Here is a 27,045-nt window from a genome sequence, read left to right on the forward strand (position 1 = left end):
AGCATGTATGTACATATACAGCATATGCTTAATGAATGAATATACAGTATGAGACTAAAACATTATCTTACATCTTTTTATATATGAACATGCGATGCAATGCAAATGATAGCAGCCAAAAGCTTTTGTAGATGAAAAACTGAAAGGAAGGAAGGAAGGATTGATGATGATGGCAAAAAGGAGAAACAATTGAGTAAAAAATTATCTTCGATAAATTTCTTGATAATCGACACGAAAAGAGTTGGATGTTTGTATTGGGAATTATGTAAAGGATGAAGCTACAGGATTTAATTGAGGAAGTAATTTTGAAACATGTTTTTGAAAATTTATTTTGTTTGAGATTTAATTGGAATAATTTATTATTTCAATATATATATTTCAATATATATCATAATTGATGCTATTTTGAGGGTAATTAAGGAACAATTAGTTTTTTTACGGAATAGCAGCTAATCTATCAAAAATCAGGCTACAGGCTGGCGTGACACTGGCAAGCAGAGTTGACAGGGGTCCATGGTATGCCCTCCACAAGGAATAAGGCTGGTCCTATTAAGGTCGCTCTCCATACTTACTAAATTACTGGAATCATGCTCTGACATGCAGACACAACTTTCTATATTAACTTACTTATTGGAACCATGCTCTGACTTGCAGCCACAACTTGGAGCAGAAGGCCTTCCATCTGACTTTATTGATGGCTCGGTCTCCATGGATGTCTAGCAATTCTGCTGACAAGGAACTGAATTCGGTTCAAATCCTAAAATTCTAAATTGACAGTCTAACCAAGGGTCAGACACTCCAAAAGTACAGTACTGTACTTACTGTACTTGTTGAAATTATGAGAAAGTACAGTAAGTACAGTACAATACTCACTGTATTTGTATGAAAAGTACAGTAAGTACAGTCCTGTACACTGGAGCGTCTGACCCTTGAGTATAACTTGTGTTTTTCGGGTTATTCACATAGCATTAGAGCAACTACTTAGAGGTAATCAGCTATTCAAGTCGAAACCCCAACCGCGCAACCCCCACCTCCCTTCTGGAAACGTCCCTGCCCATCCCTGCCCGTTCCTGCACGTCCCTGACCGTCTTTGCCCGTCCCTCCCCGTTAAGTCTTTGCAACTCAAATAACGCTTTAGTTCAAAAACATCGTTCCACTTTTCATAATGTTCCACATACTAATACAGTAATTTTCCAAAATTTAATGAATGTTCCAACTAAATCAGTCAACAATCTTCAAGTTCCTGTGCATTTCCTAAATAAAACACAATAATCATCAATCCTACATCCTCAAATTCCAATTTACCCATCCAAAACACTTCAATTCCCCTCAAAAAAGCATAACTCCCCATTTTTGTTCCAAATTACATACTTCACAATAACATTCAGCCATCACCTAAATTTATAGAACTTCCTTGTAAGTGAAACTTTGTGAATATAACCGCATTGTGTTTACTGCCAGTTGACTATATATTAAAAATTACCGTTTATACGGGTGAATGTATTTGTTCAGACTGGATAAACCAGTAAATCACTTTGTAAAGTGTTAAGAATTTTTAAATGCTCTGTCAGACCAATTGTCGGGAGCTAATATAAGTTAGAAATTGAGATGCGAATGTGGTTTGATGGATGTCCTGCTTTGGATGTTGAATGAAGGTTAACAATTGATAATTTTGATCCAAATAGCATTAAATGCAGTTGATGTACTTGATTAGGGTATTGTCTTCCTTAAGTCATCCAGCACGTCTGCATCGTCGTCCCTGGGGTTCGTGGAAATCAATCCACTACCCTAAAATCCATTTCTAACCCTCAAACATCCTTTAATCTTCAAAAAAATCAATTATCCAAAAAAGACAAAAAACCACCATTTTGTTCTAAATTACATACTTCACAATTGCATTCAGAAATTTCTTTTACTTACAAAACATCCATAGACATAAAACTTCGTGAATATTCTTCGTGAAGCGTGGTCCTTGTTCATTACTTTATATTTAATAAAATCACCAATATAAATTGGTTGTGAATATATTGCTTTGAAATAAGGAAATCCACTTTTTCCTAACTATTCAGTTAGAAATTTTTAAACGCTCTGTCAGACCACTTGTCGGGGGCCAATTTAATGAATTGAATTAAATGTTGATGCTTATGTCCTAGAACAATGACACTCAAACTATGCACGTGATGCACTATTAAATCATGAAACAATTTCAGAGACCGAGTTTTCGTGCATTTTCATGTTACGGTACGGTTTGGGATATTGAGAACTCTAGCGTCCATCAACCCCCATACTGAAGCGGAATCTAACGAGACTCTGGTTATTGCAAGTCACGGCAGCCTAGCAAGCCACTATTCTTAATTCCAGGCTTATAGTCTGTTAAGGACATGAAAAAGTCATCAAAATCTGTAATTTGTTGTGTCATATCCCTTAAAGTCTATGGCTACCTTCACATGACACCAACACTGTCCAAAAATTTCTGCTCGACGGCACACCATGGTGAGATGCCTCAACCAGCCTCGACCAAAACCACGCATGACAAATGGTTCATGATGTCATTTCGGCTGTACACTACTGTAAGTCGTGGTTTGGGCATCACTGCCTTACTTATTGACACCTTATTCAGTTTATACTTCGCTGGTCGTTCAGATCAGCTGTGGTACATGACCTTTCTCAGTTGAAGTCTGAAACAGAGTTGGCAGGACTCCAATTTGGCAGGACTCCGAAAGTCCGAATTCCAAAAAAAAGTTTTGTCCGGACTCCACGGACTTTCGGAGTCCGGACTCCAAAGTCCTGCCAACTCTGGTCTGAAACTGGCTCTATCTCTGCCTGCCCTTTGTCACCTGCCACAATACCAAGTACTAAACTCTTAGAAGGAAGCTGTAGTATTGCGTTTGGTATCGGAAATTGGCAATTGGAAGCCAGCGACAATGCCAGCTTCAGGCACCTCCTGTGGGAGGTCATGGATTACAACTGACCAGCAAAGGAAGTAAGTAAGTGCTAAACTGTCTGAATTCTCACCCATCAACATGTTTACTACCCCCAACTACATTCAATATCCACAAAAACAGATATGCATGCAACAGTACATATACATTAATATACATATATTTTTATATCCCTAAATCTCACGAGTATAATCGTGATGATGACTTGAGATCATTTTACATTGATGAGGTGTTGACGTGATACAATTGATAAGATCATGTATGCTTATTATTTATATTTTGTCATAACTTTAAGGATGACTTTTTTGTGTTGTGGATGTCAAGTCATATCGTTTAGCTTTTTATCATCATACTGAACATTAAAGGATATCTGAATCAGAGTGTGGCTGTCTCAAAAAAGGACGTTAATTTTTTTCAAAAAAAAAATTGTTGTTAAAGTTCAAATTTTTTTTTGTCGTTAAAATTCAATTTTTTTTGTGAAAGAACTTTCTCAGTTTTTATTAAAGGTCAGTTCTCAGAAACCAATGAAATCAAATTCGAGTACCACAAGGAGCAGTGCTTTCACCAACTCTCTACAACATCTACACATATGATATTGTAAGAGAAACAACCAACAATATCGCACTCTTCGCAGATGATACTGCATTGTATCATTCTGCAGAAAACTCAGCCGATATTGTAACACATCTACAACACACTGGAAGAAAAGTACAACAATACATGAACAAATGGAAAATAAATCTCAACAAACAGAAGACTCAAGCCTTATTCATCACAAATAGGTACTCCAGGCAACTTCCTAGAGACAACATCAAATTCCTCAACGAAAACATCAAATGGGAAACCGAAGCTAAATATCTGGGAATGATAATCGACAAGAGAGTGACATTAAAGCAGCATGTAGAATATGTGACCAACAGAGCTCACACTGCACTAAGACTACTTTATCCCCTCATCAGCAGGAACTCACATCTCGACGTTCGAAACAAACTTCTCATCTACAAGCTAGCCGTGAGACCCATCTTCACATACGGCTGTCCAGCATTTGAACGGATGGCAAAAACACATCTACAAAAACTACAAGTACTACAAAACAAATTCTTGAGAATTGTTCTCAACAAAACAAGATATGAAAGGATATCAGATCTACATACTGAAGCAAAAATACCCTCTATTGAGGACTACGTCGGAAAGTTGCAAGCGAACTTCAACACTCGTCTTGCGTCGCGAAACACCGAATAAACCACAACATAAATTAAAGCAAAACAATTTCAAAATAAAATCAAAAACTAAGTGATGAAGGCGATAAGTCAGAATCCTTTAAAAATTTAAATACAAATAAAATGTATCCAAACTTTGTACATAATTAAGTTAAAAAATTTAATGAATAAAAAGTTTATTTTAAAAAAAAAAAAAATCAATTTTTTTTGTCGTTAAAATTCAAATTTTTTTTTTGTCGTAAAAATTCAAATTTTTTTTGTCCGTTAATATTCAAAATTTTTTTGACCGTTATTTTAACTTTTCTTCGTAACTTAAATTTTCGAATTTGAGACGTCCACACTCTGATCTAAATGTGTGTCTATGTGATGAAAAAGGGATTTTTCAACCTCAAACGTATTAAAATGCAGCACAATTCCTCTCTTTTTTTTTACGGTGCAATAAATTTTATTTTATGATTTATTGATTATGAATTGGCTATGACAGTGCATTTCAATAAAAGCGAGAAGCTCAATAATAAATAATGGGGAAAAAAATGTCAATTGGATGATTTTTATTACATCCTGTTTGCAATTCCAAAAAGTCAATGTGTTCTTCTCGTAGCCAAAAAAATTTAACATGCACATGTCCCAACCCCACCCCCAATTCGAGGTATATTGATTGAACTTTGTGGCAATTATTCATGTATTCTGGGCATCTACATCTCCTCCCAATTATTTCTTTTATTTCTGTATTTTAATTGTAATGTTTCTCGTGTACCAGATATGAACTGTACAGCCCAAATTAGCAACCAGAGTGTAACCGTCTCAAATTCGAGTTTTTCGATATTAGATTGTCGAAAAAAACGAACTCAACGTATTTTGAAATAAAAATTTACGTTACGAAGTTAACGGTCAAAAAAAATTTGAAAAAATTAACAGTAATTTCTGGGACAGCCACACTCTGTTAGCAACTTTCCAGACAATTATGTTACAATGGAAATGTCAGCTGATGGCGGTGAATCCAAAACATTTTTGTGGACTCGTCCTTTTGTTAAATTGAATACTCATTTTGTAAGTTATTATATAATAAAGGATTTTACGAGCTGGAATGTGGTTTTTACGTGACAATCCCTGTATGGTATATGATTTAATTAAATTTTTCTTGAAATTAACTGCTGTAATGCTTTTTGTAAATTTTTAATTGAATTTTCTGCTTATTTTTGTCAAATTTTAAAGGAATTTACAATTTTTTTAGCGGCTTGTGCAGGATTTATTAACTTTTTGAAAGTATATTTTGGCAAATTAGGTCAAAAATTGCTTTAAACCAGATTTGCAGAAACAAGTACCTCTTATAGGTTCAGGTAACAGATCTGTAACATTATTTGCAAGGCAATGCCTATTCACCAGCAGTATCTATCACAGATCTTGCCTGTTCACAGTCAGTGTTTGTCATGGGTCTTGATTTTTTCTAGACAATGCTTTGTTACAGGCAACTCACAGATTGAAACTCTCCTATAAACTTGTAATGTTTTGAGCATTGTAAGAATCCTTGTCATATCACCGACACCCTTTATAATGTTATTTGGTTTAGCAGATGGAAGCCAGTGATAGAGGTTAGGCACCATCTGAGTGATGACCATGAATTACAATTTATTATTCGACCAGCAGAGTAAGTAAGTAAGTATGTAATGTTTGAGAAATAAGTCTTTGGTAGGAAAGGAACTTAAGAACTCACAAAACAGATAACTGATCCATTAGTGGACAAACATACTTACTGTAACTAGTTAAAGTCATATTAATGTCCACTTAATGACTTGCTCTAACGTTTTTGTGCCACTCATGGTCTTTAGCCTACCCACATTAATTTTAAAAATCTTACCCTTACTCTCACAAAAATACCATAAACATGTTTGATTCCCTAGCTTCAAATCTGCTCACATATGGTAATACTATTTATTGCACAGTTCCATGACCCAGATTATACCAATGCAACGAACCTAGCTACAATTTGTGCGTATACAAAAACTGAGTTGGTGTGTTTGAACCAGTGAAAAAGCTTGGTAGAGTCGATTGATCGACATCCTAATCACTACGTTACTGTTTCTTTATCGCTGTCATTCACAGTGGTTCTTAGTGACATTCAATTTTGACACCCAAAAAATTAATGATCAGGAGAAGTTAGACGTGTGAAATAATGTTCAGGATAACTTTATAACTCTTTTATTAAGTGACTACACTCCTTGTTTATTGGAGTATATTGTCGATGTGGAGCATATATTTATTAAAAATAACTCCTCATATTCATCGAACTTTCAAACATATCCAACATTTAACTGCGTTTTATGACCTCAATAATTTTTATACAAGTCATTAATCACCAAGAATAACTTTTCATTACAATTTTTTTATATTTATATGCGTGAACCCCGAAAATTTTTCCCCATTAAAGGAATACATGTCCATTAAAGTTTACATAGTTTAATGACGATGATGGCGTTGAAATTTTTTATTATCTGTTGGATATAAAAACAATACACAAAAAATACTGTGTCCCAATATTTATATTTATATGAAACAAACATCAATTAAATGCAATGTGATAATGGAAGGAACAGAAATTAATATTAATCTCATGAAATTAAAATTGAGAGGGTATGAGGAACAGGAAGTATGAGTTACTATATGGCAATGTTTTTTTTATTGATTTAATGAATTTCGATTGATTAATTAATAAAAATTGACAATTATTGTTCTTGTGAAATACATTTGTTAAAATGTGATCCGATTGTAGAATTATTGACATTTTTATGCATATTTAGGGATTTTCTAGAAATTAATTTCAATTTGATGGATTTGAAACTCTTTAGGTCATATGCAACAATGTTGAATTTTAATAGGATTTCATGGTATTATTAAGGTCATTTTGGACACTATGTAAGGTGTAGTCAACTTTAATATGGCTATAACAGGCACTCTTTAAATAAGCACTATGGTTATTAGAAAGATAAAGCTTGATAAATGGACCTTGAACCTTAGAGAAAGAGACAGATCAAAAAAAAACAAGAAAATAGCAGAAGTATCCCTTTCAACTAGGAGCACAAGCCTGTTCAACCGCTTTATTAACGCTTTACAATTTACAGTGTAACAATAGAAGTTTATAATCATTGGAATGAAGGAACAAATCTAGAAATACTTCGAGATAGAGACATGATTGGCCACTAGTTCAATGTTTCCACTAAGTTGACAATACAGCTATATACTTGGAAAAAAGTCCTAACTGAAAAGCGCAACGTCTCTAGCGCATCGTTACGCCACCGTATTATTTATATATTAAGCCGAACAATGTGGTTCGGAGAATTGTGCCTCTCAGGTAAGTGACAAATTTGGTTGTTTTCGTCAAATGACTGCATCATGGTTCTATGTCGTTCAAGTATACTACCGTCTTGACATGGTCCTCAACAGTTTGCAAAAATACGTCATGAATGGTTAAAAGCAGGTTAATGATGTTTTTTTTTTCTCTTAAAGCAAGCAAATTGAAAACTTTTTCGAGGTGTAACGTAAAAAATTGACTTTTTCAATTTTTTTGAATAGTGTCCACTCCTTGTTCACAGAAGACAAAGGAAGATTGTACCCCAAAAGCATATTTCTGACTGACTGCAATACTAGTCATAATAGTACACTATATTCCATTGCATTCCAAACTGGCAGAAGTTCTCGATGGATAGAGCCAGTTATTGACGTCCTCTCGTCGTGGCAATGAACCCGTGTGTGCCACAGCCAAGAAAATAACATATACACTAGTGCAAAGATATACACCCGAAAGTCTATTATTCTCTAGAAACAGGTTACAACTTTCAGGAAATCAACCACCAAATCACTAAAAATTTTCATCCATGCCACTAAAGTTCACACAGTAAAATTGAAAAATCACCAAACATTTGCATTAAAAGTTAAAGTCTTCAAAAAAACCTTAAACTATAATTAATTAATAGTCAACATAAAAGCATAACTCAGCAATTCGAAACAAACAAAAGCACAACTAAGTGCGAAAGCGGCGAACTCGAAAAAAATCTTGAAGTATGCAAATAATATTTCACTCGCAAAGTGACATGACATTCATAGAAAATGAGAAAAAATGTGCATGGTTAAGTTGATGTGTAAAGCTATAAATTTTTTTGCTGATGCTACAATGCAAAGTTGAATAGCAATGCTATATACACGTTGTGGATAATAGATTTTTAGTGGATAGAAAGTTTTTGGAATCAGTTGAGCTTTAATTCTTGGAGGTGAAAGACTAGAAGTGAAAAATGAGAAAATTAATTATTTTGAAGAATTTTTTCACAATTTTTGTACTTTTTGTAGTTAGTGATGTTGGATGTGGGGCACTTCCACAGAATTTTACGTGAGTTGAGACATAGTTGAGCAGCACAATTCGTCAACCTGCATAAAAATGCCTTAAAATCAGCAATCAGTGCAACTTTGCGTCTTAAAGCTATTACAGCAACTAAGCGGTACCCTAGCATACCCATTGTGCTGCTCGGATTAAGCATTTCCTAAAACTTCAACAATAAATTTGATAAAAATGAATATTTTCAGATGTGACGACTTACATTTGCTCTACAACAAGGCAAAACAGCTCGTAAATGTTCGCTCGATTTATCACATGCTGCAAGACAACTATGTTACTATGACGGAAAATGAAATTGGATATCCATTTTTCAAGTCAGAATTTTCTAGGAAAAATTGACTTTAATGTAAGCGAAGAATACATGAAGGCGAGGATATTCACGTAAGTTGATTTGAAACTTTATGGATTCTTGGGTTCGTCCAAAATTAAAGGCAGAAAGTACAGAATTGCTGCCTTGGACGAGCTATAAGGTACAGCCGAAATCTGCATGCCTGTGGATGTAAAATGCAAGAAATGCTGTGGCTGGTTTTTCCAAAAGTGATACTGTGTGGTACGGGACATGTGTACCATATTATCGTACCTGTGGTATATCTATTCCATACCGTGCCGTGCCACCGTCGAATAAATCAGCCCCAGGCCTGCGATTCTTTGCCAAATCCTAATAAACTCATGTCCATCATTTTCTGATCTTCGTAACTAATTTCCACAGCCAAACAGCATCCCTCTTCTTTGACCAACTAGAACCAGAACTCATCACACCAGTATTATTCCAAAACTACTCACACTGCTTCTTAGGACCCACAAAACCAGCAAACATGTCGAGTGAAAAGTATCGTTCAATAACTGGCTACGGAAACAACTTAGACAATCCCAAAAAAGGCGAAAAATTCACATCATATGGAAGAATACTAAAAGCAGCATACGATGATCAAGTTTATTCAATTAGAAAAAGTGGCAGAGGATATGACCTTCCAACGGCTCGAAATATAGCAAGAAAATTGTTCTTGAATGACAAATCTAATTTGAATAAGTTTGAAGGACGTAGCAAAATTCCAAATGTATTGTTCTTGATGTTTGGGCAGATGATTAAGCATGATACGGGATCGAGGCAGTTTAATAAGAATATTGATGGGGATAAGAGTGAGTATTGATGAATAGTTGCATATACCTACGTGAAGGACACAAAGTAGGGTTATGGATAGGGTTGGGCAAAATCGTATTCGAATATATTCGAATATTTTTTGGAGTTCATACAGAGTCCTCATCCACGATAAACCTTGATTGACTTCCAGCAGTGTGAATATTCATCAAAATTTAAAATATATCACATTGATGGGCTTTCATGGTCAAGATATGTTGAAATTCTGGACACAAAGCTTCATAATTACTAATCCCGAACAGTGTTATGCTAACAGATATGGTTAGTCGATCCAAAATCAAGCATTTGACCGACGTGACTCAGACTTGGTGTCAGATTTGGTTTAAACCGACTTGATGTCAGACTTGATGCCAGATTCGGTTTTAACCAAATTGGTGTCCGACTTTAAGTCAGATTCAGTTTAAGCCTCCTTGGTGTCAGATTCGGTATTAACCGAGTTAATTCCGTATTTAAACTGAATCCTGCACCAAGTCAGAGTCATGCCGAGCCATGTCAGTCCAAGGACACCGACTTGTGCTATTCGAGAATAAGCCTCAGTAGCTGTAATCCTTTCAGCATGTAGCCTAATTCCAAATAATTCCCAATGTCATTTCCATTTACAAAATTACTTCCGTTTTTCAGAAATTAATTTCAAATTACCTGATTAATTAGACCCAAACCATTTCAGACATAATCAGATGCTGTGCAAATTCAAACAAAATTACACTTCCACCATCTCTAATGCATTCATCGTGCATCCCAATTGTCATATCGAGAAGCGACATATTTTATAATCCACGTGAAATTCGCTGTATGGATTTTATGCGCTCAAATATTATCTCAAATAATCCACATAAAATAGAAATTGGTGAGCAAGTCAATGCAGTCACAAGTTATTTGGATCTATCGGTGATTTACGGATCAAGTCATAAGCAAATGAGGATGATTAGGAGCTATAATGGCGGTCGGCTGAAGATGAATCCAAGTAACGTCTTGCCAGTTGAGAATGGAACATTTTACAGTGGAGATGACCGAGCTACACAGACACAGTTTTTGACAGTTGTGCATTCACTGTTTATAAGGAACCACAACAATCTATCCGACAAATTAGCAGGAATAAATCCAAATTGGAATGAAGAGAAGCTATTCCAAGAAGCACGGAAGTTGAACATAGCAATTTATCAAAAAATCATCTATGAAGAGTGGCTGCCTATTTTAATCGGCAAAGACATGTCCAGACTATTGGAATTTACAACCTACAATGTAAATGCTGATGCATCAACACTTAATGAGTTCTCAAATTCCGTATTTAGACTGTTTCATTCATTCATACCATCGGAATTTGAGATACGAGATCGAAGTGATAATACCACAAAAATTTCTGTATCTGATGCATTGAAGGCACAGCCACTCGGGAATTGCCTTGAAAATATTTTGAGAGGTATGTTACATCAAAATATCAGCTTGACGGGATATTCCGATGAAATACTAAATAAATTGTTCAAAAATTCTAACGATGTCGGATTAGATTTATTATCGATGGATATACTGAGAGGTCGAGATCATGGAATTCCTGCATATTATAGATACAGAAAATTTTGCAATGTTATGCCATGGAAACTTGAAGTTTTTAACGATTTAGCACCGCACATATCAAAAACTGCAATAAATATGTTGAGGCAGACATACAAGACTGTTTATGATATTGACTTGTTAGTTGGTGGAGCTTTAGAGATGATTGAAAATGCAAGTCATAAAAATATTGATGATTTGCCTTTAATTGGACCGACTTTTCAATGTATCATGTATGAACAGTTTTATAGATGGAAGGCTGGTGATTATTATTTTTATTCACATGATGGTGGATTTAGTGCTGGTGAGTTTTATGATTGATTCCTATTTAATGAGATGCGGCACAGTTTCTGTCCATGTTGTCCTTTCTGTCCCGGGAGACACAGAGTGTTGAAATGACCAAAAATCTGGTTTCAGACTCTAGTTTTAGGTCAAATTCGATGAAATAGGACATTAGGTCCGAGTCAAGTCAGTTTGAGACTGGATTTTTGACCATTTGTTCGCCATTTCATTTGTGTGTCCCGAGCAGCACAATGTGACGAACTGCATTTTTCCCCCTAAAAATGGGTCGAAATCAGCACGTTGTGTTGTCGGGAGTAGCTTGACATTTTGACAGAAACCTCATTAGCCCCAATATTTTCTCAAATTTGTCCATTTCCAGATCAACTGAAATCAATCAAAGACTACAAACTTGCCAATTTCATTTGCGACAATTCCGACATTTCATCAGTTTTAAAGAATGCATTCATATCCAGTGGAATGGATGTAGATTGTCAAGGCTTACCATCGATTGATTTATCTTTCTGGGAAGACACCAACAGCAATACTGGCGAATGATGAAAAGTTTTGATGCTGTAAAGCTAATGATAAGAGTGACAGTTAAATTTATGTATCAATTTGTCAAAAAATATTCATATTTTATTGTCAATTTATTCGTATGTATTAATCATGTATGTATATTATTGTAAAGTTGGCTAAGAAATAAAGTTTAATAGTATTTGGACGGAATATGTTTTAAGCTTTGAGACGGATGAGTTTTCTGGGTAATTATAAGAGGATCTGAGGGTTTAAAGGAGGTTTTGGAGTTCAATGCAATATACCTTCATTGTGATCTCAAGTTTTTATAGCCAAGATGATGCTTGACACTCAAGATAGCACAAAGTCGGCTAATAGATCCAAAATTCAGTACCAGACAAGTGTGACTCTAGGATAGTGACAATAGAATCTGACATCAAAAACCGGATTAGTATTGAATCAGAGTCTGGCACCAAGTCAGAGTCACACCGACATTAGACTATAATTTAAGCCTGATTAGGCACTTATTCAGAGTCATGTCGACCTGAAGTTGAATTTTTAGCTGAATTTTGCATCAAGTCAGAGTCATGTCTGCGTAGTTCCGTATTTTGGATCGACTAACCGACTTGTGCTATTCAGAGTGGTTGAAAAGCCTCGACACTTGCTAGAAGTTGGCTCAATTTTTAAAATTTTAATGTTTAAAATCCGGTCCATGCCGAACTACAAAATTAATCCACAAAATCATCCATAATTACCCATCAAAAACTTGTCACCATTCAATGCTTTTATCACCTAATAATTTATTCAGTAGTTCTTGTGTAATAAATCTCATTGTGTATGTTGGAATGACTGATAAATACAGCACACATAAAATATTATAATTTTGTATCAATGCATGACATTTATGGTAATCGCTAACATAAAAATGCTCATTTGTTGTAATATTTTCACTCGTTGAGTCATAAAATGATGAATTTTTAAAAATATCACAATCGACTGCTTGATGGAAGAATGTACGTATTATATCCATACGGTGTGAGTTACGTTTATTGGCAACCTGTTGAATGTTTCTTGAAATTACATACTTTTTAGTGAATTTGTTAATCAGCAGGAATCCGAGTATGCTTGAATCTAATTCAATTGTTGGTGGGAAATTCCTTGGATTTGATATTTCCGCTGACAATAACAAGTCATAAGAATCCTGCCAGAACTCTTGACTTAAAACTTCTAATTCATCATAAGTCGGTTGCTGTCCGCACAATAATCCAATCGAGATGCCCTGTATGAGTGGCAATCCAATCAAACGATATGCAATCGTTGGTGATTTATGTGGCAAATAGACTGGAATGTCTTTCTGTAAAATATTTGATTGAGTAAGGAGCAGAATCAATAATTTCCTATCGACAACATGAAGATCATAAAAAGCATCTGTTGCACAAATTATACGATTTTTAGACAGTAAAAAGCAGTACTGTGATGCCAATGATAGTTCACTAAAACTTATCAATTTTTCATGTATAACTGCTGCTTCATGACATAAAATACTCTCATTGTAATCAAGTAAATCATTTTCAGCATATTCCATAAGTTTCTCAATCATTTGGAAAAATGAGCTCTTTAAGTCACGCTTTAAACGATCGACATTTTTTGCAGCTTTGATTTCATTAATTCCAATGTGAAGCACCATTGCCTGAAATGACTTTTCGATTAGACTTTTTAGCACTTTTTCAGTCAAGTTTGATGAAATGCCGACGAACAAAAGTGATTCAAATTCTTTCCAGGAGATTAATCCATCATCACCGAATGTTGTGGCTGTAAGGTCAACGTTTTGTGTACGGCAAAAGAGATGTACGGATGAGAATGATGCTGTAGTTGAGAATGGAAGCTAAAATTGGAAAAGGTATAGATTTTAATTAGGAAATGAGGCTTAACTGGAAGACATGAGAGCTTAGGTACTCGAACAGCACAATCTATTAAGATTCTAAAATCGGTCCAAACCAGCGTAACTCTAGAATGACGCCAGATTTAAATTGAATCTAACACGTCCAAAGTAACGCCGGCTTGGAACCGGATTTTTGATCAATTGATCAATTTGAGCTTTTCGGGTTTCCTGCAAGTTTTCTGATTATTTTTCGTAGAAATGTTAGTGTTATCGATGTCATAACTTTGACAGATTCTTGAAAAAGGACAAGATTCCAGTCAATCTTGATCCCGACTAGAGAATCTTCAACTAAATTAATCGAAAATCGAAATTAAAACAAATTAAAATTCTAATTAATTTCTTACGTTTTCAATATTATCTCCACGTTTCTTGTTGAAAATTGGAGTTCCATTATAAAGACACATCAAGTAAATTGACATTGTGATAACTGCACTTGTATTAAATACTAAGTTTCATTTAAAATTTTATAAAAATTATTAGTTATTGTTTAATAATGACTTTGTTGACAAACTACAAGGGGTAGGAATTCATAAAGTCAGCAACAGGTTGTATGAATGAATACTTCTTGCTAGCGCGAGCGCCATCTTTTGAATGTTTAAGTGAATTAATTTCTATGATATGTATTTTGTGTTGCATGAGATATATTAATGTACTGGATATTTCATTTAAAATGTTTGAAGCAATATGGTGTAATGTTGTTCTTATTTTATTAATTTCAATAAGAATATTCCGCAAATTTTCAGGGCACTTCTTTGAAAAAATAAGACATTTTTAAGTTTGGCAATTTAGGGACTCTTTTGGACAATTTTAAATCTTAGTATCCGATAAATTTCATAAGAAACTTGCCAAAAAAATTGTTTGAATTTCTCGAATTCTTGAAAAAATCGTGATTTTTTGATGCTTTGTCGAGACACAGCAGCAATTTAGAAGAAAAGTAGCATACAGGAAAAAATACGGATGGATCCTATACTAATGCACCCTGATGACTTGGTTTTAATTAAGGTTCGACCAAGAAAAGCAGGTCTGCATTATAGAATCGCAGATCTGTAATTTTGTACGAACCTTAGTTATAACAAATTTTTGAGACAAATCCATACTTTCTGTCTCTATCAATAGATTCCCGATAGATGTACCCTTTATCTAGTTAATGACTATCTAATACAGCAGATTTTTTGACCCAAATTAATGGAGTTTCTGTTGATATTCTAAAATTGAACAAGTCTAGTTCATCGAAGTATGTTCACTTTGATTCGTCGTATACAGAGAAAGAGACATAGGCAGAGACTGAGACATATATTTCAAATATAATCATTAATCTTTAAAATATTTCAGTTCTGAGCCTTACGTAAATTTCGAGTTCTACTAAACTGTAAGTATTACAGTACTTATTTCAAATATTTAATGTGATACATATGTATGAAAACAATTTTAAGGGTACAAGTCTCTACTTAAAGTCGTTATCAATGATGATAAAATTTTCTTAAAGAGTTCCATTTCATGAAAATTAAGTTTAAATTCTTTATTTCCTAGTTCAAAATTAAAAATTAATTAATATTCCAAATTTTAGTTTCTAAACCAGAATAGATTTATTATGTGAATATTTGATAATATGCATCACTCAATTCAGACTTAGCCAGGAATAAATTGATGCAGAACAATAAACTCAAAATTGAAAAAGTCATCGCATTTTAAGCTGATTGTATTACCGCCATCATCAAATCCAGACGAACTGACTTTTTTGTTCATTTACAGTCACAAAAAAAACAAAGAACAGTTAATGAAGTTAATTGCTGACATAAAATTTTATGTTGATCCGTGCCAATATATTTTCGGACAATTTGTAACACAGATTAAATTTTTTAAAGGCGTGTGGCTGATCTTGATCAGTCTTTAAATGCCTCAATTACATCGGCTTTCGTAAGTTCCAAAATTTTAAATTTTATGTCCATTCAATTCCAAATTGATGAGTCAAAAAGTTTTGTTGATCTCCTTTTATGTATAAATTATTTCATAATTAGGAGCTGTTTTTCAGGCAGACAGCAGTTTGCTTTAGAGCAGGAGTGGCAAGCTTTGGTTTTTTGTGGGACACCTTGCTGGTTACGGAGCTCAAAGTTGAGTTGTGTCGACTTGAGCTGACTTCATGTGAATCGACTTTAAGCTCTGGGTGGTAAGCCTCGGACACGCCATTCGGTCCATGGCATATCCAATCATCTTTGGCAGCATTTTAGAGTACCGCGGCACACAACTTGCTCACCACTGGCTTTAGAGATATAAACTAATAAGCTAAAAAGTCAGACACAATAAAATGTGAAAATAAACTTTTTTATATCCAACAAATAAGTCCATGTGATCCCATTTTAGCACCCAAAAGAGCAACAGCCAAAAAGTTCTGATTCATCATTAATAAAATGATAAAAAATCTACTGATTACTAGCTTAATAATCGTGCGAAACATAAAATGACAAGCATAAAAATGTCATCTGCGTTTGACTTTTATTATTAACTCATTTAGAGATATTTCAATATTTTTATGATTTCTACTCAATTGGTGACTTAACATATAGTAACAAAAAATTTCTAGATTATTAGTCGAAAATTGATGAGGATTTTTGTGTTTTATTGTTGGCAATTTTAGATAACAAAACGAAAAAATGTCATAAAAATGAAACTTTTTATTTATGCTGGAAAAATCACGAAATTAAATTGACAGCGATTTTTATTGTTTTGTTGTTACTGCCTAAACTTTAATTTAGATTGTGATTTTGAGATTTGTGTGATGATAGTTTTAGATGTTGTCAAAATTATATTAACTATCACATCGACGAATTTAATGGGTTGTCGAATTTCAACTAATTTAATTTTGTATGAATCAGTGGTGAGCAACCTTCGTGCCGCGACATACTAGTGTCTTGTCAAAAATGAATGGAAATGTCATGAACTGTCGTACTTTGGTACCTAATTATTGTGATACCAACCATCGGTCATGGGTAAGAGACTCGGCAGGAGAACGCTGTAGGTTTTAGACAGTAATCTTGACAATAGCGTTATCAAAGTAGCAATTCTGATTCCACACTTAAATGTAGTCAAAGTCAAGTTATTTTGATAATAGAAAGGTTGGACAACACTGTGCTAATCGAACTAAAATTGGACAACTGACCGGCATGATTCTGACTTGGTGCCAAAGTTCAGCTTAAATCTGGACACCTGACCGACATAAAGACGGATTTTGACACGTACCTAACTGTCTATTGAGTGCAGAGGTCTGGCGAACCCTCACTTGTTAAAAAACATTAGCAGCGAAACGCTCTAGCGCAGCTCTTGATCTTAATGATTTTAACAGAGTTGGCAGGACTCCAATGTGGAGTCCGGACTTTCGGAGTCCGGACTCCGAATGTCCGGACTCCAAAAAAATTGGAGTCCGGACTCCAAAAGTCCGGACACCCGTGGAGTCCGGACTCCAATGGAGTCCGGACATTTGGAGTCCGGACTCCGAAAGTCCGGACTCCGGGACTCCGGGAGTCCGTGGAGTCCCATACAAAAATTTTTTTTTCTTTTTCGGTTACACTGTGTAACAGTGGTGAATTTTTTGAAATTTTTTTCGATTACACTGCGTAACCCGACTTGAAAAAATGAATTTTTTGACATTTTTTTCGGTTCCACTGCGTAACCCGACTTGAAAAAATGAATTTTTTGACATTTTTTTCGGTTACACTGCGTAACCCGACTTGAAAAAGTGACATTTTTTTAGGTTACACTGTGTAACAATGTCAAAAAATTAATTTTTTCAACTCGGGTTACCGAAAAAATGTCAAAAAATTCATTTTTTCAAGTCGGGTTACGCACTGGTACCGAAAAAAATGTCAAAAAATTCATTTTTTCAAGTCGGGTTACGCAGTGGTACCGAAAAAAATGTCAAAAAATTCACTTTTTCAAGTCGGGTTACGCAGTGGTACCGAAAAAAATGTCAAAAAATTCATTTTTTCAAGTCGGGTTACGCAGTGGTACCGAAAAAAATGTCAAAAAATTCACTTTTTCAAGTCGGGTTACGCAGTGGTACCGAAAAAATGTCAAAAAATTCATTTTTTCAACTCGGGTTACGCAGTGGTACCGAAAAAAATGTCAAAAAATTCACTTTTTCAAGTCGGGTTACGCAGTGGTACCGAAAAAAATGTCAAAAAATTCATTTTTTCAAGTCGGGTTACGCAGTGGTACCGAAAAAAATGTCAAAAAATTCATTTTTTCAACTCGGGTTACGCAGTGGTACCGAAAAAAATGTCAAAAAATTCACTTTTTCAAGTCGGGTTACGCAGTGGTACCGAAAAAAATGTCAAAAAATTCATTTTTTCAAGTCGGGTTACGCAGTGGTACCGAAAAAAATGTCAAAAAATTCACTTTTTCAAGTCGGGTTACGCAGTGGTACCGAAAAAAATGTCAAAAAATTCACTTTTTCAATTCGGGTTACGCAGTGGTACCGAAAAAAATGTCAAAAAATTCACTTTTTCAAGTCGGGTTACGCAGTGGTACCGAAAAAAATGTCAAAAAATTCATTTTTTCAACTCGGGTTACGCAGTGGTACCGAAAAAAATGTCAAAAAATTCACTTTTTCAAGTCGGGTTTCGCAGTGGTACCGAAAAATGTCAAAAAATTCATTTTTTCAACTCGGGTTACGCAGTGGTACCGAAAAAAATGTCAAAAAATTCACTTTTTCAAGTCGGGTTACGCAGTGGTACCGAAAAAATGTCAAAAAATTCATTTTTTCAACTCGGGTTACGCAGTGGTACCGAAAAAATGTCAAAAAATTCACTTTTTCAAGCCGGGTTACGCAGTGGTACCGAAAAAAATTTCAAAAATTCACCACTGTTACACAGTGTAACCGAAAAAAAAAAAAAATTTTTGTATGGGACTCCACGGACTCCCGGAGTCCCGGAGTCCGGACTTTCGGAGTCCGGACTCCCAATGTCCGGACTCCATTGGAGTCCGGGAGTCCGTGGAGTCCCATACAAAAATTTTTTTTTTTCTTTTTCGGTTACACTGTGTAACAGTGGTGAATTTTTTGAAATTTTTTTCGGTACCACTGCGTAACCCGACTTGAAAAAGCGACTCCAAAAAAAAAGTGGAGTCCGGACTCCAAATGTCCGGACTCCACGGACTTTCGAGTCCGGACTCCAAAGTCCTGCCAACTCTGGATTTTAATAGCTGAATGTTTTGATGTTTAGTTCCAACATACTTTTGCCAAACTTTTGTCCTTTTGATAAACAATTATTTCTAACAATTTTATTGAATCTTCAATTTATACATAACTAAAGACGTAAAACATCTTCCTATATACCTTAAAATCATCATACTTATCACAATAATCAGCACAATAACAACTATTATAAATACAATTACATCATAATAATGATATTGGTAAAATGGAATATCTTTTTGCTCATAATGGAAGTGACTTGCACCGCGATTTCTGATGACATATTCTATCCACCAGACAGCCTTCTCTCGTGACGTCATCGGAACATCTTCTACTAGTCTTGCTAAATTTTCAATATTTGTTTTGTATCTAAATGTTCAGGCACAAAGAAGAAGTCGTAAGAATATTCATTAGAGTTTCATTTTACAGCTGATTAGCTACAATTTTTCAAATCTTCACCTTTTATTGTTGACCAAGTCCAATATCGAGTTCTTGATTTCTTCTGATCCGATACTCCTGTCTTTATGGATATCTAGTATTCTAGCAATATGCCGCTCTTCTACTCTAATGGCAGCAGATCGTTGATCACTTGATATTGGAATGATTAGCATCGGAACTCGTCTGCTTATTGCCTCTTCCATAGACTGCTTACCCTGGTTGAAAATTTGTAAGGTTTGAATCAAAATAGTTGGTTTCATATAATTTTATTTGGTAGACTCCATAAATTAAATAAGCTAACTCGGAAGGCACACGATAAAGAAAAGACGAAAATTCAATCAAAAGCCGACGGGTTGAACACATAGCGGAACTTGAGTGGCACAGTGTGATGAGCCGCATTTTCCAATTGGACATAGTTTGCTTTCATGATGCCGTCACGTAATATCTGTGCCTTGACTAGATGTGCATTCAGATATGAGGATCAAACCCCCTAATTTGGTAAAACTCTTCATTTTACTAGAATTTTTCGGGACAAACTTCCCATAAATTTTTGAGTTCCATGCATTTTTACGTACCTTGCCTCCAATTATTCTGATTATGTTCCTGGCCCTTTGGCTTTCGAGTACGGCCCGATACAGAATTCGATTAAATCTGTTCATAAGCCTGAAAACTGATTTTTCGTCTGTTCTACGTCTTGTGCTTTCCAGGAAAGGAACCATTTCAGACCTTACTGATTTTTCCTCAGTCTACTCACCCCTTGAGTAATGAACAGCTTAATATTTCTATGTGCTAATAGATCAGTCTGAGGAAACCATTTATAAGCTATTATATTATTTGATGTTCCTTTTAATTCTCCGTCATACTTAATTAAAAATAGATAAGGTAGTTGCTCAAATGCTTTCACTAATTTTTTAAGGAGATTTGGGAAATAATTGGCACTAAAAAATGTCCCAAAACTGACCACAATAACTCCATTTACATTTTTATTGAGAATTTCTTCAAGTATTTCTGGAAGTGGCTGCGGGGGATAAATATGAAGGAATCCAAGAGGTATTGTATTTGGTAGGATTGGACGGATATAACCCATGACTGGATGGACGTTAATTAACAATAAATCAGTATTTCCAACAAGTTCGTAATAATTTTTTACTTTATTATTTGGAAAATATTTCTCGGTAATTTCGTTGCATATTTTAACCAGCACAGGCACTAACACAAACTTATAAGTCATCCAGTACAGCGTACTTTGAAGTCTTTCATAAAATGTCCTTGCTATGGGAAATTCAAGCAAGACATCTGGATGTGAAATTGGATTTATTACATTTCCTCTATTTTCATGTTCTAGTGACAATGCGTCACTCGCTGTAATGCCTACAACAGGAATGTCAAAATATTCACCAAGTGCATTAAAAGGCGCAAATCCAAAAACTTCCATTAACAGCAAGTCAAACTTTTTATCAATTTTAAGCAAGTCTGTAAACTCTTTTGTCTCAAAAACAGTTTTGAGGATATCCACAAATGGATTATTTTCAATTAAATTTGATGGCTTGACTATGAATTTAGCCACTTCCGACTCATAAACTTCCTTAATAAAGGACACATCAATAATTGTCACATTCTCATGATTCCGTTCATTTTCCCGCGGCTGTACAGTCATTAATGTTATTTTATGTCCGCGCGATAAAAGTTCCATTGTCACAGCATTGTACACTGATATATGACTGTGTACAGGTAGCACATAAATGCACAGAATTTCGGCACTGTACGAAAAATTGCAAATTATTCCGAGAATTAATAAAATTGACTTCATATTCTGAATTTACAGCCACAAAACACTTTATTTACGATTGAAATTCCACTCACAAATGAAAGCAAAACAAAAACTTTCAAATATCGATAAACATTTATCAGCTTCGGGTAGATAATTGTAAGTACTGATAAGATTAGCAAGACAGTTTATTATTTTTTGTTTGGGATCATAATGCGAAAGGAATTTTGATAACGAAAATTAGTCAATTAAAAATGGATTTTGATAAACAAAGATCTGTGATGTAATACTCTGTGTGGGAATTCCTTGCAAATTATGACTGTTTTTGGCAATGTTGTTGAACTTGAGATTATGAGTTGAATTATCTATTGATAAGAAAAGAGTTTGTCGGACTTGGGGGTCCGGATTCTTAAGATGATGAATTCAGAAGAAGGTGGAGTTTAGACGCCAGTGGAGGTGCCTCAACTATGGAATGCTCTCATTTCTAAATTAGAATGATGCGATTCATCCTTTGCAGCAAGCAACTACTTGATTTGACTTCAAGATTAAAATACATTAATCAAAAATCAAAAGATAAAATCTAATACCGAACAGCACAATGCGATTAATTTATTAGCCAAAATTTAATTAGACCTTAATTAGACTTAATTTAACTAGACCAAGAAATAAATAACTCGGTCTCGCAGCCATCAATAACCCTTGAATATTGCCGTCAGTGTGACAATGAAGCGTTGTCCTAGCGATTATTTATGATCGCTAGAATTCGCGCTAGAATGATCGCTGAGATATTATTTACCCCAAAGAGAAAATTTTAAAAATTATTCCCAGTATGTTACAGTGTAGAAATGGTCAGATTTGATGAAAATTGGATCAAGTCGACCTGGGGCCGAATTTTCACCCATTCTACGACGAGTTTAAAACTAATTTAATCCAAATGTCTTCAATTGCAAAAACGAAAACTAAAGACTAAGATAGCTTTCATATTTTTAGCGCACAATATAATCGGCAGAGAACCGCAGCACTCCCGTATTGATGGCAAAATGTCAAAATCACATGGAGTTAGTCTTGACATATTATGGCCCATTTTACTTCCAAAGAAGAAGAGAGTGGTCATAGCTTGGATATTGCAAGGAATTTTGCGAGTTTCTGGTCTTAACAAATCTAAAAACCGAGACTTGGAAATCCTGGTCTCAGTATCAAGAACGTATACTTAAGGAATTGATTTTGTCAGAATAACGGCATTGTCTGTACCTTAAATATTTAAATTTAAATAAAATAAACTTAAATTCCCAAATTAAAGACCTGCAACTAAAATAAATCACAAAAGAGGATGTCTTTTTGAAGCATCAACAGCAACACACATTTCAACAAGTTTCAGTCAACACCAAAAAAAGTTCAATAAAATTCAGTAAGCTCCAATAAAAAAATTGAAAAGTCGTCAGACACATAAAATGCCAATTGATTATGTTCCTTGTTTTATCTTATTCAATAAATTAACATATTCGGCATATATCTCATTTTCTGACAATTTCAATTTCATCACATGATTGTTGAGCCAATAAATTTATGATAATCGCATTTTCGTGTTAACTACAAGTTCCAGCCACATTTCATTCATAAAAAATCTCATTTTTATATCCTTTAAATGAAATTTAATTATTTTTCATACATAAATGAGTATAAACACATATTTAATAGGAATAATGAACGAGTTGTAATAAAATGGCTTTGGATGTAAAATAAAAAGCAGCAAATCCTTTTAAATTTATTTATTCACTCACATCACAACATTGTGAATAAAAAAAATGTTTATGATTAAAACTTTTAATGGACTCAATCATTAATGGACTTAGATACACATAAATGTATATGAATATAAATAAAAATTTCATATATGTATATTTTCATGTTTTATAAGTGGAGATAATTAAAAAATGAGTATGAAATCGGCTGATGTGATGTAAAAGTTTGTAAGCGCATTCTGTAGCCGCCAAAACAAGGAACGCTTCACCACGGAGCTTATAAAGCTCCGCTAAATTTTTTTATTGCACCAAATGAGAGCCGCCTATTGGTGTCATCCAAATGATTGGCAAATAGAGACGACTTCCATTTGGTGTTAATAAAAGAGGTTTAGTGGCGCCTTTAAAGTAGAGCTCAAAGTCGATATGGGTAAATTCGACTTGACTCTACTCGACATTGAGCTCTGCTTTAAAGTTCCTTTTTGCAGTCCTCTTCATTTGTGTCAATCGGGATTTGAACATTTTTAAAATATTTTCAATATTTTTAGCTGATTTCAATCAAAAGTTGTGGATGTTTGTCATTTAGACCTTAATATTTCGGATATATACTTAGACAGACTCATACACAGGAGACCAAAGTTCAGGCACTATCGCAGAAATAGTAAAAATTGTGATTTTCCGCTTGGACAGTCCAATGTGACAGCCACTTAGGTGCAATGAATAATTTGCGTCGGATGGGTGATTATTTTATTGCTTTAACCCATCTAGGCAATACCGTAGAGTATCTGAGACCGTTTCTAAAGCACCCTAAGACATGCTACCCAAGTTGAAATTCAATTTTGTCTAAACCTCAGTTTAAAGCATGACATTGACACACGTTTCATATCCTTACAAAAATTTCAAAGGAAAGGTTTTTATGGGCCGGATGAAAGCGGATGAAGAGTGTTAATGCCTTGGTTTAAAGATCATTGCTTTTCAGTTCGAGGGCAGGGCATCCTAGAGTGCCATAGAAACCGGCTCCTGTAGAATATGGCATAATGTCCAGTTAGATTGATAGGTCGACTAATGACATATTAAAAGGAACTTTACGTATGTCAGGTTACTAACTAGACCAGTGATGGACAACCTGTGTGCCAGCAAAACATGTTAGAAACACCATGAGCCATGTGCCGTGTGTGGTTTTGGTCAAGGCTTACGATCAAGGTGTTCATTGAAATTCCGAAAAAATATTTTCAGTCCTGGTCGTGAACCCAGACCTTCAGAAGGAAAATGTTCAATATTTGTAAAAAATTCCAATTTTTGTATGGAATTTTTAACTTGTTGAAAAATGACGACATTTTGAGGCTTTGTCGGGACACAGCAGCAAGGTAGAAAAGGACAGCAGCGTCCCGGCAAAAATACAGCAGATGACCGCCCTACATTTTATTAACCTGCCCATTTGGAAATAGAATTTTGAAGTTCCTTGAGGACTTCAGCCCCTTTTGGATTAATTGCTGCACTAGTTTTGCTCGTATTAAATATTAATTGCCCAATTCATTTAAAACTGCTTAGAAACATCCACAACATCAACCATCAAAGCTAACAGCAGATGAACGAAGCAGGACAAGCAGAGAGAGAGGAGGAAAAAAAAACTTATATTTTTATTGTGCTGATAATTACCTTAAAAGTTGATAATAAAAACCATCAGCAACGATGTTTGAAATCATATATTATGTGATTTTATACATCAGAAGATCTTATGATCGTAAATATTGAGAATATAACATTATTTCAATTTACTTTTTAATCTCTTTTTGATTTAAAACTCATTAAAATATTTAAAGCATCTTGCTGTACACCTTAAAATTAATACAATCGTGACAATAATCAGCATGATAGCAGCTACTATAAATGCATCGATAAAATGACTTTTTGCTCATAATGGAAGTGACTTTGCACCACGATTTCTGATGACATGTTCTAGTGACGTCATCGGAACATCTTCAATTAGTCTTGCCAAAATCTCGATATTTATTTTGAATCTAAATATTAAGGAACAAAGAAGAAGTCACATGAATATTCATAAGAGTCTCATTTTGCAGCTAATTAGATACAATTTTTAAGTTCTTCACCTTTTATTGTTGACCAAGTCCAATATCGAGTCATTGATGTCATCTGAATTAATTATTTCATTTTTATGGATGTCTAATATTTCGCCAATTTGTCAATCATCTATAAATCTTCTGATTTTTATGCATTCTCTCGAAGATCATTAATAATTGGTATTCAAGATGATTCGAAGTAGTTTGATGACGTTATGGCTTCATTTTTTGGAACTCAATCTTTACACATCGACTCAGTGATCATGGATTCTAGACTCGGCAAGGATCAATTGATGGCAGTTGAGGCAAATTCAGTTGATAACTGGTTCTGACGTATTTTTGTCCACTTGAGATCATTTGATTTGTAATTGGAAACTGAAAAGCGGAAGCCAGTGATAGGGCCAGTTTCAGGCTATATCTGAGGAACGCGATGCATCATAATTGATCTGTACAGCCATCGAAGTAAGTAAGTAAGTAAGTAAGTAAGCATTTACTGGAAATGTGGCTCACAGTCTTTCTTTGTATGCTGCAGGAAGTAATCTTGTAAGAAGAGTGGTTTGGATCACACTTTAAAGTGCAGGACTAGCTTCGAGCGCGGGGGCTTTCCAAACCTTCACTCATTAAACTGTCATTAGTCCTGAGACCTACATAGCGCGATGCTATCGAGCTCTAAGATTATCAAATTGATATCTAAAGTGTTTCAGAGTAGCAAGGCAAGGCATTGACATACGTTTCATTCGGATGAAAGGATTCTTCAGCTTCATACAAAAATTTCAAGTTTATATGGACCGGATGAAAGCAGATGAAAAGTGCCAATGCCTTTTAGCTAGGAAATGTTGAGTATGTTCAAATCATTTTAAATTCCAAAATGAATGGACATTTCAAGTCTATTAATCCAATAATGTCAAAATTATCATCATAATGCATATTTATGTCCTTTTGCAAAATCTGCTGACACCATTCTTCACTCAATCTCAAACAGATTTAGATACCCAAAAAAACATCAAACATTTGCAATTTTCTATCCATAATGTTAAAATATTGACTATAAAATAGCCATAAAATTCTTAAAAAGACGCTTCGTAGTATTTTTGAATCAGCTTAAGTCGCGTGTGTCGCATGTCTATTGTAAAAAAATTTATTTTAATCTTCAATAGTTGATTGAAATTTGAAATAAAAATATAGCGCAAAAAAATATTATAAATCTTTTTATATTTCGCATATTTCTTTGAAAAAGATAAAGGAACCGTCGTAAAAATTTTATAGTTCATAATTGTGTTTAATGCTCTAAATTAATGCAGAAAGGATGATTCAATATTTTGAAAACTGGATCGATCTAGATGATTTTGAGTTGATGTGATACCTGTGAGGGGATATATGGACATGATGTCTAGTTATTAGATAGACCTATGGTCGGCTAATGACATTTCCTCCGAAACGATCCGCATTTGTCATTAGTTTACCGGAGTTAGGTTTCATTGATAATTAGGCATTACGCCAAGTTGTCCACTTGTGACCTGATTAGGACAAGTCGGTTAATCGATCAAAAATCCAGCATCATGCCGGCATAACTCTGACTTAGTGCCGAATTACATTTCATTTCGGCACTTTGTTAGAGTCTGATCCGACACCATGTTAGAGCCTTATTTGGTACCATGTTAGATCATGATCCGGAGCATGATTTGGTACCAGGTTAGATTCTGATCTTACATCATTTTAGAGCATAATCCGGTAACATATTATAGCCTGATCTGGTACCATGCTACAGCCTGATGTGGTACTATGTTAGAGTCTGATCCGACACCATGTTAGTGCCTGATCCGGCTTTATGTTAG

The 27,045-nt window shown here is 34.7% G+C and overlaps 3 protein-coding genes across 3 annotated transcripts; 1 reads left to right on the top strand and 2 right to left on the bottom strand.

Annotated features, from left to right (window-relative positions):
• The first annotated feature begins 9,364 nt into the window (after nucleotides 1–9,364).
• On the top strand, nucleotides 9,365–12,096 carry LOC139096776 (salivary peroxidase/catechol oxidase-like). The gene is made up of 3 exons (XM_070648524.1): nucleotides 9,365–9,689; nucleotides 10,550–11,563; nucleotides 11,921–12,096. Exons 1-3 carry the CDS (start codon nucleotides 9,365–9,367, stop codon nucleotides 12,094–12,096), a joined length of 1,515 nt encoding a protein of 504 aa, XP_070504625.1.
• A 95-nt stretch (nucleotides 12,097–12,191) lies between these two features.
• LOC139096775 (protein fuzzy-like) lies at nucleotides 12,192–14,492 on the bottom strand. Its single transcript, XM_070648523.1, has 2 exons — nucleotides 14,341–14,492; nucleotides 12,192–13,939 (listed from the first exon to the last, which is right to left on the bottom strand). The coding sequence occupies exons 1-2, from the start codon at nucleotides 14,413–14,415 to the stop codon at nucleotides 12,824–12,826; spliced, it is 1,191 nt and encodes a 396-aa protein (XP_070504624.1). The 5' UTR covers nucleotides 14,416–14,492; the 3' UTR covers nucleotides 12,192–12,823.
• Nucleotides 14,493–19,270: 4,778 nt separating this feature from the next.
• Nucleotides 19,271–21,469, bottom strand: LOC139096777 (UDP-glycosyltransferase UGT5-like). Its single transcript, XM_070648525.1, has 3 exons — nucleotides 20,377–21,469; nucleotides 19,644–19,837; nucleotides 19,271–19,553 (listed from the first exon to the last, which is right to left on the bottom strand). Exons 1-3 carry the CDS (start codon nucleotides 21,430–21,432, stop codon nucleotides 19,271–19,273), a joined length of 1,533 nt encoding a protein of 510 aa, XP_070504626.1. The 5' UTR covers nucleotides 21,433–21,469.
• Nucleotides 21,470–27,045: the final 5,576 nt, after the last annotated feature.

This window comes from Chironomus tepperi, unplaced genomic scaffold (genome assembly GCF_022539635.2).
Source record: "Chironomus tepperi strain 1889 unplaced genomic scaffold, CSIRO-AGI_Ctep_v1 contig_403, whole genome shotgun sequence".
NCBI classification, from domain to species: domain Eukaryota; kingdom Metazoa; phylum Arthropoda; class Insecta; order Diptera; family Chironomidae; genus Chironomus; species Chironomus tepperi.

What these genes read in the sequence shown, in the direction of transcription:
- LOC139096776 (XM_070648524.1), top strand. Translation starts at nt 9,365, where the DNA reads ATGTCGAGTGAAAAGTATCGTTCAATAACTGGCTACGGAAACAACTTA. An exon ending in GAATATTGATGGGGATAAGA is followed by an intron (nt 9,690 to 10,549) that starts GTGAGTATTGAT and finishes CACATAAAATAG; the next exon opens with AAATTGGTGAGCAAGTCAAT. An exon ending in TGATGGTGGATTTAGTGCTG is followed by an intron (nt 11,564 to 11,920) that starts GTGAGTTTTATG and finishes GTCCATTTCCAG; the next exon opens with ATCAACTGAAATCAATCAAA.
- LOC139096775 (XM_070648523.1), bottom strand. Translation starts at nt 14,415, where the DNA reads ATGTCAATTTACTTGATGTGTCTTTATAATGGAACTCCAATTTTCAAC. An exon ending in GTGGAGATAATATTGAAAAC is followed by an intron (nt 13,940 to 14,340) that starts GTAAGAAATTAA and finishes TTCCAATTTTAG; the next exon opens with CTTCCATTCTCAACTACAGC.
- LOC139096777 (XM_070648525.1), bottom strand. Translation starts at nt 21,432, where the DNA reads ATGAAGTCAATTTTATTAATTCTCGGAATAATTTGCAATTTTTCGTAC. An exon ending in AGCTGTTCATTACTCAAGGG is followed by an intron (nt 19,838 to 20,376) that starts GTGAGTAGACTG and finishes ATTTTCAACCAG; the next exon opens with GGTAAGCAGTCTATGGAAGA. An exon ending in GACTTGGTCAACAATAAAAG is followed by an intron (nt 19,554 to 19,643) that starts GTGAAGATTTGA and finishes CTGAACATTTAG; the next exon opens with ATACAAAACAAATATTGAAA.